The sequence below is a fragment of the Mercenaria mercenaria genome, chromosome 9 (assembly GCF_021730395.1).
Source record: "Mercenaria mercenaria strain notata chromosome 9, MADL_Memer_1, whole genome shotgun sequence".
NCBI classification, from domain to species: domain Eukaryota; kingdom Metazoa; phylum Mollusca; class Bivalvia; order Venerida; family Veneridae; genus Mercenaria; species Mercenaria mercenaria.
The window spans coordinates 52,304,702-52,317,137 of record NC_069369.1 but is presented as its reverse complement, the minus strand read 5'-3'; the positions used below and the strand labels follow the sequence as shown (position 1 = coordinate 52,317,137).

The 12,436-nt window shown below is 35.4% G+C and overlaps 1 protein-coding gene across 3 annotated transcripts in view; it reads right to left on the bottom strand.

Annotated features, from left to right (window-relative positions):
• LOC123547119 (nuclear hormone receptor HR96-like) overlaps positions 1-12,436 on the bottom strand; it is a 277,908-nt gene that overhangs the window by 163,054 nt on the left and 102,418 nt on the right. Inside the window, exon 1 of one of the 3 annotated variants that reach the window (XM_045333955.2) lies at positions 11,701-11,955. The exons of 1 other annotated variant lie outside the window; for it this stretch is intronic. Coding sequence is in view for 1 of the 2 variants with exons in the window: in XM_045333950.2 (XP_045189885.1) it covers positions 5,224-5,230 (7 nt within the window). In the remaining variant the exon portion in view is untranslated. Of the gene's footprint in view, positions 1-5,223; positions 5,246-11,700; positions 11,956-12,436 lie in introns of those variants that run through there. One more of the 3 variants, XM_045333950.2, reaches the window with a different exon arrangement.

The window sequence follows — 12,436 nt, the reverse complement described above, 5'->3', positions numbered from 1 at the left end:
AGTAATCTTCTTCACCAAGTCTCATGTACATCAGGTAAAGAAGTGGCCTTTAGAATGCTTAAGTTTTTCAAGACGTAGTTTTTTTGTTTTTTTTCCAACAGACAGCTCATTTTCAAACTCAGACTAAACCATATAAACACAAATATTCTTATCAGGTTTGGTTCATATCAGGCAGAAAACATGACCTCTTTTGAGCTTTTAACCTAACTTTTGACCCTAAATCGCCCAGTTTAGAAAATGACTCATGGTTTGATTGAAACAACATTATAACCAGATCTGATGAGGAACAGGTATAAAATGTGGCCTCTGTTAAGAGGGCTTTTCTATGATTCAGCCTAGTGAACAAGTTTTTTAACCCAAATGACCAAGTTTCGAACTTGACCTTGACCAGAACAAACAGAAATTTTCTGATCCTGGCAGCCCCTAAAACCTGTCAAGCAGAATTAACTTGAACAAATCTGACAGAGGACCTAGGATGCTACAAACCAAGTTTGGTGATGATCCATCCAGGGGTTTATGAGAAAAAGTCCTTTAAAAGTTTTGTATTTTCATCTCTGCTGGCCCCAAAAATCAGTCAAGCAGAACCATTTAAACAAACCTGAGAGGACCTCACAAGAATGCAACAGCCAAAGTTTGGTGGTGATCCATCAAGCTGTTCATGAAAAGAAACTTTGATGGCCCCCGAAATCAGTAAAGCGAAACTATTTGAACAAACTTAGGTGAGGACCTTAGATGAATGCTAGATCAGATCAAGTTTGTTGATGATCTATTAAGCTGTTCAGGACAAAAAGTTTTTTTTCTATTGTTAGTTCTGGCAGCCCCTAATTTTTAGTCAGTGAAACAAAACCATTTGTAAAACTTTGAGAGAGGAAGGATGCTACAAACCACGTTTTGAGACATTCCATCCAACAGTTCATGAGAAGAAATTGTTTAATTTTTATGCCCCCACTTTGGGGGGGTGGGGGGGGGGGGCATATAGATATGCCCTTGTCCGTCTGTCCATCCTTCCGAGAATGGTGTGTCGTGCCTAGCTCCAAAAGTATTTGACGTAGAGTCACAAAACTTTACAGGAATGTTGGTCAGCATGTGTAGTTGTGCACCTGGGGTTTTGCTTCCGGATTCATTTAGTCATGTAGGAGTTATGGCCCCTGACTTTGTAAAAATTGGTCATTTTAGTGTTGTGTCGCGCCTAGCTCCAAAAGTATTTGACGTAGTCACAAAACTTTACAGGAATGTTGGTCAGCATGTGTAGTTGTGCACCTGGGGTTTCGCGTTCATATTCATCCAGTCCTGTAGGAGTTATGGCCCCTGACTTAGTACAAAAATTGGTCATTTTAATGTTGTGTCACATATAGCTCCAAAAGTATTTGACCTAGAGTCACCAAAGTTTACAGGAATGTTGGTCAGCATGTGCAGTTGTGCACCTGGGGTTTCGCGTTCGGATTCATCCAGTCCTGTAGGAATTATGGCCCCTGACTTAGTTAAAAATTGGTCATTTTAATGTTGTGTTGCACGTAGCTCCAAAAGTATTTGACCTAGAGTCACCAATGTTTACAGGAATGTTGGTCAGCATGTGCAGTTGTGCACCTGGGGTTTCGCGTCCAGTTTCATTCAGTATTGTAGGAGTTATGGCCCCTGACCTAGGAAAAAATTTTCATTTTAATGTCATGTAGTGGGGGCATCTGTGTACCATGGACACATTTCTAGTTTTTTTTTATTCTTAGCTGGTCCCATGTAAAATCAGTCAAACGGAACAAGGAAAATTTGAGAGAGAACCTTACATGCATGCTAAAGACCAACTTTGGTGATGACCCAACAAGGGGTTTATGAGAAGTCCTGCTGTTTAAAGGTTTTTCTATTTTTAGCTCTGGCAGCCCCTTAAATCAGTCAGGCGGAACCATTTTAACAAATCTGAGAAAATCTTACAAGGATGCTACAGACCACATCAAAGGGTTCATGAGAAGAAGTTGTTTAAAGATGAATTAAAAGCTAATGTCAGACACCAGACACAGGCCCATCACAATAGCTCACAATTCCTTTAAAACACAGCAATCAAATGTTAAGTTTCACAATTAAAAATGATAACTCTTCTTCAAATGACAGATTATAATTAGTACACTGTTAGCAATACTAATTAACTTAAGCTTTATGTACATATCATACTACTGTGAATCCATTTAATTTCTTGGGTATGGATATTCATTGTTTTCAAGTCAAAAGGTGATATAAATGCTTGTTGATTTCAAGTAGGGTATGTTGCAAATGAATTGGATTTTTTGTTTCTTGCCAGTTTACTTTAAGTGGATAATGCAACAACAATGAGGAGAAGAATTCTATAAGACATGTCTTTCATTCTTCCCCTTTTCTGTTGTAATTGTACAAATCTATAGAATATTTAATATGTTTAAACTAACAACAAATGGAATCGAAGAAAATTAGTCCCTGACAGCAGTTTATAATTTTACAGTATTTCTATGAACTTTCAGATGATTTACTTTCTTACACAGGAAGAACTATTGTCTAGTCCAAGACTTTTACAGGTTTCTGTTTACTAGATAAAGTTGTGTTATCTTTAATGTACATTGCATTGTAAAAAGGTACAGAACTGGGACCCAATATAATGATATCTTAGGAGTTGAGTCACAATCTTCTCCATTTCTTCAATAAAGTTTCTTTTGGTGCTATTAATTCAAAACATATAATCATACTAAACAATCTGTGCATTAAGGCATGACAATAAATATTAATAATGTATTGCAACAATATTCATTATTTTCTGCATGATGTCTGGAAATCAAAAAGGTAAAGAACTAATTCCATATAAATGAATGTCTTTTATTACACAACTGTTTTTCACTGGGCTATCATTAAAAAAACATTTGTTTGCAGTAACATGGCCTACCCGTGAAAATTGCTGCGACCCAACTTTTTTTCTGGCCAGTCAGATGAAACTTTTTTTCTCCTATATGATTATATGCAAAAATAAGAGGACCAAATGGTCTTAGGTCGCTCACCAGAGAACAGATAGAACAAGGTACTTCTTTGATTTGACCGGTAAACCTATTTTTTGACCAAAGATGACCCAAACTTGAACCTCAGACCTTAGATTTCATCAAAACAATTGGCAGGATCAAATTTCATGAATATCCAGTCTAAAGTGCAGCCCCTAACACTTACACAAGGTATTTCTTTGATTTGACCAGGTGACCTAGTTTTTCACCCAACATGACCCATATTTAAACTTGACCTAGAATTCATCAAAGCAAACATTTTGATCAAATTTCATGAACATCCTGCCTAAAATGAAGCCCCTATTGCATTCACAAAGTTTTTCTTCGATTTTACTGGGTGACCTAGTTTTGACCCCAGATGACTCCTATTTGAACTCAACTTAAATTTCATCAAAGCAAATATGATGCTAGTTTTATTAAAAACTTCCAAGCAATTAAGAAAATACAGAGCAGACATAAAGTTAAGCTCTTCAACCTTTGACCTCCAAATGTGACCTTAACCTTAGACCTAATAACCTGGATTGTGCACTCTGCATCTTGTTTTGGTGAGGTTAACGAATGATGTTAGTTTTCTGTAAATATTCCATGGATCAGACAATATAAACTGGTCATAAAGTTTTAAGGGCTATTTTTTGACGTTTGACGTCCAAGTGTGACCTTGACCTTGGACCTAAGAACTTACCTTATGCACAACTAATACTAGTTTGATGAAAATCTTTTTAACGGTCTAGATATGGAGACAAAATGATGGACAGGCAGACAGACCAACAAGGGGACAGACACATGTGACTATAATATAGCCACTCATATACTCTGTATCTGGGAATATGATAATTAAGACAGAAACCAAATAGCAAACAATGACAATATTTAAAGGGTCTAAATTCTGGTAAAAATGAAAGACCCTCAGTATATACAATTATGAACTCATTTGAAAATATTAATGGTTCATAATGGCTTCTTAAACTTATGTGACTGTCAAATGTTTTTGTTATGAATATAAAATATAATAATGTCTTGTTCCTTCCTATTTTTGGTAATTGTTTATTTCATATACTTTTGACTATCTTATTAACAAAGAATTACTGAATCCTGTCTTCATTATTACCTCCCTTTATGACTTTTGACAAAATAAGTTCATGTGCAACAAGTCTGGAGGTGGAGGTCATATAAGGGTCAAGGTCATTTATATATAATAGGTCAGTTTGTAGGTCTTGCCCCAAGGATTGTTGAGTGTGGGTATGAACTAAATCGGTTCATTAATGTGGACTGAAGGCAATCTGATTTTGTATGGACAGATGAAGGTGAAGGTCATCTATATAAAGGTCAGTTTGTAGGTCTTGCCACAAGGATCATGAGTGCGAGTATGAACTAAATTAGGTCATTTATGTGGGTAGTAGGATCAAAAATGTTGTTTATTAAGGTTTTAAGTTTGAAGGTGAAGGTCATATGTGGGTCAATGTCATTTATATATATGTCTGTTTGTAAATCCTGCCACAAGGATTGTTGAGTGTGTGTATGAACTAAATTGTATCATTTAAGTGGGCTGAGGACCAAATATGTAGCTTATTAGGGTTTTAATTTTAAGGTGAAGGTCATATGAGGGCAAAGGTCAAGGTCATCTATATATAGGTCAGTATCTAGGTCTTGCAACAAGGACTGTTGAACTAAATCTGATCATTAATGTGGACTGTAGGCAATCTGGTTCCTATGGACAGACAAACAGAGAGACAGTTCAATCACTATATGCCTGTGGACATAAAAATATCAAAGGGCAATAAATCTAGCAAAACCTCAGCCAGTTCAATTATCTGTTCGTTAAGTTTACAAATAACAAAACCTCATAGAGAAAGTAAAAGGTTTCTTCTGCCATAAGTGTACCACACCTTGGGCAAAGTCCACTATGAAGTTGACAGTGTACTATAGACAGATGGGCATATAATGAATAATTTCCACTGTCATTAACCTTTAGCCTGCTGTCAGCATTTGTGACCAGTGCAGACCAAGACCAGCCTGCACATCCAGGCAGGCTGTTCATGGTCTGCACTATTTGCTATTCAGTCAGTAAATTTTCAGTGAACACCCCTTTGAATAATAAGTGGTATTGCCAAAATTGATGATAGACCAGTCCATTTCAGAAATTTAGCAGGGTAAAGGTAAACTTAACAAGACTAATGGAGTATCTTCCTTTCATACAAAATGTAATACTTACCAAACATATATGACAATTAATCCTGATAAATATAAGAGATAAATAGTTCTTTGAAACACTTCTCACATCAAACTACAGTAAAACGACCTTGAAAACATAATAAATTTAGCACACATGTAAAAACACATTGTGTTATATATACTACAGCTTCCCATATGCGCTATACATTTGAGCCGAGCCATGGGAAAACCAACATAGTGGCTTTGCGACCAGCATGGATCCAGACCAGCCTGCGCATCCGCGCAGTCTGGTCAGGATCCATGCTGTTCGCTTTCAAAGCCTATTGCAATTAAAGAAACCGTTAGCGAACAGCATGGATCCTGACCAGACTGCGCGGATGCGCAGGCTGGTCTGGATCCATGCTGGTCGCAAAGCCACTATGTTGGTTTTTCCATGGCACGGCTCATTTGTTTTTCAGTTTTTTGGTTTACATCTCTCACTGCTTAAATATCTGTTCGTTTTAAGTTTCCATCTGCGAACCTATTCAGGATTCAAGTGTCTGTTTTCCCATTAGAACACATCCTGTATAATTTTACTGTACACTGCGCTGAGCTGTTTTGCCCATCAGAACATTAACTGAAATGGTACTAATATTTACCCTAATGCATCAGACCAGAGTCCCTGGTAAATACCATTTACCAAGAAATGGTCCAGCATCCCTCATCTGTATTTTCCTTACCAGCATTTCGGAAATTAATATTAAACTGACCATCATGTTTCTACACATCTGACCTAGTGACCTAATTTCTTCAACAAGACAGCTGCTCACATATAAAGACCATTATTGTTTTGTTTTTTTGGGTTTAAAGCCATTTTTCAACACTATTTCAGTTATGTTAAACAACCGGCAGACTAACCAGTGTTCCTGGATTCTATACCAGTTCAAACCTGTTCTCCGCAAGTAACTGCCAACTTCCCCACATGAATCAGAGGTGGAGGTCGAATGATTCCAGACAAAATGTCTTTTATCAAATCGTCACATACCGTATTTTGGTGCGTATAGGTCGCGGTAATGTATAGTCCACATCTAATTTTTGCTCTGGAAATTGTCGGAAAATTTAAGTTCTAGCGTATTAGTTGCAGTTAAATTTCGGATTTTTTCCTCAGCAATATTTACCGGCAAAAAAGTTATGGCAGTGGCCATATTGATGCCGCGGACTGAATTATTATCAGAACCTGATTGGTGGAAATCGCACAGAGTTATTTTCGATCCCAACCGTTTCGTACCAACAGTAGTATCGGTAACAGACTACATCTCAAATCAAAGAAAAGCGGCTTTTTGACACTAATTGGCAGCAGTCGGTTTGTGTTTACATTCTGTAATTATGCAAGTGAAAGTGTGAATTGTTTTCACTGCAATTATAACACCTTTCCACGTCATGTAATTAACCGCGTTCTTTTGATTCTGAGTTAAAAGATTAACAAAATATCACTTTTTGGATTTTTTTCTTTTATTTAAAAATCAAAAGTAAAAAATTTATCTTTCAAGTTTTTTAATACGCTAAGAATTAGTATAAACAATGTTTGGAATGGAGGACAGATCTGTCCGGATTTTATCCAACCCGGAGTACATGTCAATGGCATCCAGTAAAACAAAAGTAGAAACAAACGTAATTCAAACTGCAAAAACATCTTTGAATTAGTCAATCGTAATTTTAATAGTCTGTATGGGTTATTTACGATATATTTTATTGAAAGTAACCGCTATTGGTTGAAAAGCCGCCGATATTGATATGTTTTATCCATTTTGTTCGTTCGTAACAGATGCACGTCATTTTGCGAGAGCTACGGTCAGAAAATTGGCCCGAAAAAAAAATTCTGCTGACAATGTTCTGTCGTATAGGTCGCAGGAACTTTTTCAGGCAGCAAAATGGGTAGAAAAAGTGCGACCTATATGCACCAAAATGCGGTAAATTTCTGTCGCGAAATGAAAAATATACTTCAAAGTAACAGTGACCTAAATGACCTTGATTATAATGAGCCACCCAATAATCTGAACCTTCCATTCTGTATTGGGCATTTAAACATCTAGTTTAAACTAAACCCCAAATATGAATTGAAATTTAAGTTCTTTGGCAATATACTACAACTTCACACTAATTCTATACATGGAAATGGAAATTCTACTGTAGAAACAGTGACCTTGATTATTATCAGACAGCCGAAAAGCCATCATTACCTTTTTCACTCAATGGAAAATACCACCTAACATACATGTACCATGTTTCACTAGACTATGTGATGTTACTCTTTTTTTAGTAAAACTGCCTTTGACCTTGACTGCATAGAGCCATACATTAATTTAGTGTACCTAACATTTTCACTGATATATCTATATATAAGCAATTTAAACTGTCAAAACACATATCCAGTTTATATATATCCTAGGATTTCACTGAAAACCAAACTTTAATATCTATGCAACGCAGAAAATATGTGTATGAAACTTTTCCTGAAATATTATAATATATTCCAGTATTCTGTAATATATGATTTTTTGTATACCAACTTTATCATCAACTTCGGTAAATCAATGTTGCAATTACATTTATTTAGTAAATTTACAGAAAAATGCTAATGCAATTTATCTGAGCTTTTTCGTTTGGCGCACAAATGATTACATTTCACGCCCCTTTCAATTTAGTCTAAATGAAAACAAATGAATAGATTACTGCTAACATTAGGCCTCCAGCAGAGAAACAAACAAAACTAAATAGCTTTTTAAATGGAAGAGTTTTCCAAGATGAGCGTACATAATAAGTAAAACATACACCGCTACAGATGAATGTAAGCTGGGTGGAAACCCAAACGAAATATTATAACTATCATTTTTAATGAGAGGCAAAAATAATTTGCATTTGTCACTTAATGCTTCACAATTTTCAAAGGTATCAAATGTATGTTTACAAAAGCAGGAAGACAACAATTATTATACCACAATCAAATTCAATGAAATGCTAGCCACATTTTGGTGACATACTATATCATATATCCTGTTATAGTTTCAGAAAACATAAAAAAATTCTGATTTACCTCCTATATTCATGTAATTGTATTTCCTCTCTACTTCAGCTTTATATTCTCTAAGCAACATTCAGATATTCAGATTTATCTCTTTTAATCATTCTATTTTGGGTTTAAAAAAAAAATCAGATTTACCTCCCTTAATCAAAAATACTAATTTAAATTCCCCCACACTTCACCCCCATTGCATGGGGATAATGAACAAGAGACTTCTTTTGAAAAATTGCATGCCCCTAACACTGCTTCTTTTGAATGAAAGTGGTAACTGATATGTAATATTTGGGTAAAATGTTTGGTCATTTTTTTATTATCTATAACTTTACATAAAACTTATTAGATACTGGTTTAATTTTATTTGTTCTCTATCTTTAGGTGCAATTTGCATACATTCCCTACAGCAGTCTTTAGACAGAAGCCCTGGACAAGAACATTCAATAAAGGAGATAACTCAAAAAGAAAGGGACCGGTAGAGTTATGGTTCCTGCACAATACACATCACCATGTCATGCTGATTTAGGAGTGCAATGTTATTTTGAAATCCATCTATCAATGACAAAGTTACAGACTGGACAGAAAATCTGGACAGACATTCAATAAAGGGAGATAATTCAAAAAGTGACAAGAGTTGTATTAATGTTCTTTCATGCCACATATCGTCATGTCATGCTGATCACTGATGCAAACTTTTTGCAAAACTGATCTATGAACAACAAAAGTACAAACTGAACACAAAATCAGGATAGACATTCAATTAAGGGAGAACATTCATAAAGTCAGACAGGTAGATTTATGGTTTTTGCACACGGAACAAAGTCATGTCATATTGATCATTTGTGCTATGTCTTTTTGAATAAATGACAAAGTTACAGAGTGGACACAAAATCGGAACAAACAAACTGATGAAAAGACGGATGGATGCTGCAACTACTACATGCCATGGGGGGCATAATGAAAATGAATTTTAGCATTTTTTTGTTAACTGTTAAAATTTAAAAGTTTAATTCATAAGTATATCCACTTACATTTTTTAACTGGACCCCTAAATAAATGGGGTGGGGGGGGGAGGGGGGGCATTTATTCAGGATAACATAGTTTTTCCCTTTAACATTTAGTTTATTTCATGTTTTCCCTGAACTACTTCCCCTCTTCAGAAGCTTGACAATAGATATTTCCATTCTATTCATGCTTTAACAAAGTTTCTTATTTACTTCCTACCATCACTGAAATATCCACACCATTTCAGCTTCAGCATCCCTTAATAATAAAATCGCTTTTTCTTTTTGTTACTTGACCTATAACAAAATAAGGATTTACCTCCCTTGACAATGCTCTTTCCCCTTTATTAAGACTTTGGAAAACTTGCAGTAATCTCCTGAGTTGTCTTTCTTGATCACAATCATCTCCTTTTCTCTATAGCATTGCTATAAAAACTTCAACAAGCTTCTGATTTACCTCCCTTGATAACAATATATCACTGATAAACAAGGAAATACCATGATAGGGATAAAATCATAACAAGTGAATAGTCACTGTGTATCAAAATTAAGGCGGTTCACACAGTACAATGTATCCTCTATAGATCATTATAAATTTATGCACCTCTACTGTAATGAGCCGTATTTTACACCTGTTATTAAAAGTAGACTTATGAAATGACACTGAAAATATGCCGTCTGCATATTTCATTACTAAACTAGGTGTAATTAATCAAACAAAGCTCATAAATCAATGTTTTATATCTTTTTATAGCATCTATTTTTGCCCAGTTGAAAATGTTTTGTCTTAACAAATTGTGATAATCACCTTCAAACTGTCAGCCCACCTAGCATCAAATTATTAGTGGACTGTCAATCAACTGTAACATGTTTTGGTCCACAAATAAAAACTTCTTCCTTTCAGGTATCATATTACCTAAGACTTGTAGCTAAGTTAACATTCTATGGGAGGTAACTGACAACTTAATTCTCTTTATACAAGAGTTATGAGACATGAATGTGAAATAGATTAGTAAATCCAAGACTTTTTTTTCTTCTCTAAAATGTATCTTAAGATTTCATATGGAAAACAAGGAGCTGCGTTCAATAAACGCTTGATGCTCCCAGTGGCATCCTTGTCGATAGATTTTGCAGCTAAGTCCAAAACGAGGCCAAGGTCAAGGTCAAAATGAGGTCAGGTGATGTTTAAAGATGAGGAATGGTCACAGTTTACATTCTGTATTAGTATCAATTCATTCTTGTAAGGGGTATTGATGCTAGACGAAACGGTCCCATTTGGTTAACCTCGTACGGACAGACAAACGAATGAACGAACGGATGGACAGGACAATCACTATATGCCTCCTGCATCTGTAGACGCTGGGGGCATAAAAGCCATCTACCCTGCACACTAACATTATGAGATCATGCTCTTTACGCACAAAAGTCCTGGAAACATTAATTCATCAGAGTTTATGAATCAGATAGAGAAAATGTTTTATATTCAACATCAGGCATCAGACTGACATGAATATCCATGCCGCCATCTTCACGTATGGATGCATGCAACAGTTATGTTTTGTTCACAGGAGATAACTCCTGAGGCTATTCAAATTTTGTATAATTATGTCCCTTTTCTTCTCAAAACATTAGATAATCAATGCCAAGATCATTGTAAGAATAATGATTGAAAAAAAAAAAAAATATCAAGCTGGTTAAGCCACACTTAAGCAACAGTTGTTTGTTGTAAAGATATTTCTGTGAAGTTAAAGACTATTGAAGCCAGATATTTTCAGGCAAAGCTTGTTCTCTTTCCTCTCAAAAATTACAATTCAAAACATTTAATTTTCTGAATTTATCATTCCAAGTTCTAAAATCCTTACAGAATACAACAGTTGTGTAGACATGTCAGACTTGACATGTAAATCTCTGGGTCATAAAATAATGAGAAACTTATCATACCTGTGTCTATGTTCTATGCATGAACTGTGCACTTGGAATTTACCAGAACACAGTGCTATATCTAGGTCTTTAACTCTCAAAAGTATTAATTTTGCATTGTGACCAGAGCAGACCAAGATCAGCCTGCACTGCACTGTTCTGTTAGTAAATTTTTAGTGAACAAAACGTTGAACAAGAGCTGTCACAGGATCGAGACAAAGCGAGAATACGTATTTCGATGCTGGATGGTGAAATAATGTGGTGCGTTATTTTTATCCAGATAGAAATAAAGATGAATATAGCATCAATGTCAAAACACATAACAACACCCAAATAATACAAACAAACATTCTTCTACTTTACATCCTTTTTCACTTTTACTTCGTGATTAACACAGTATATCACTCTTCTACATGATCTATCTACAAATTACGCAAGTTAAAAAAAAATATACTACTGTAATTATCTCTGTTTACATACCATTTTAATTACAGTAATTTAAAGAAGGAATGCCCAATTATAGCGTACGTGTACTTACTACTTTGCTATTTACTCCAAGCAGCTTCTGAAATTTAATAAGTCCCCTTTAAAACAGTTCCAATTACTAAGCATTAGCTCTCCAAATTGAGAGGATGTGAAGTGAAAATTCCCAGAATAACCAGGCTTTCATTTGTAGGTCAAATTTAATATCTCCAGTATAATATCAGCTCATGGGCTCAGTGCAATTTATTCCAATACCACTTCCTTAATATTCCTATTTTCCATATACAGCACAGTCTGGGAGAAAATTTGTTCCAGGCTGATAAATTTGTCCCAGTCAAAACAAACACTGCTTTAAAGATTTCTTCTTGCAAAGCACATATATAATAAACAAATATAAAACACATGCATATATCATATCAAATATACTGTACATCAGATAGTGTTTGCAGCAATTGTAGTTTTCGTTCATATCAGCAAGATACTACTGACTCCCAAATTTAAGTCTTAAAGTCATGATTATTTATCAGCAAAGTGATTAATTAAACTACATGAAGACACAAGTCAAAAAGAGCTGTTAACCTAAATTTACCAGGCAAAATTGCTATAATGGACTGGTCCATCATTACAGTCATTTGGGCAATACCATTAAATCTTATTCCAAGGGGTATTTACTGAAAATTTACAGACTGAATAGCGAACAGTGCAGACCATGATGACAGCCTGCACGGATGTGCAGGCTGATCTTGGTCTGCACTGGTCGCAAAAGCAAAATCACTTGCTGCCAGCAGGCT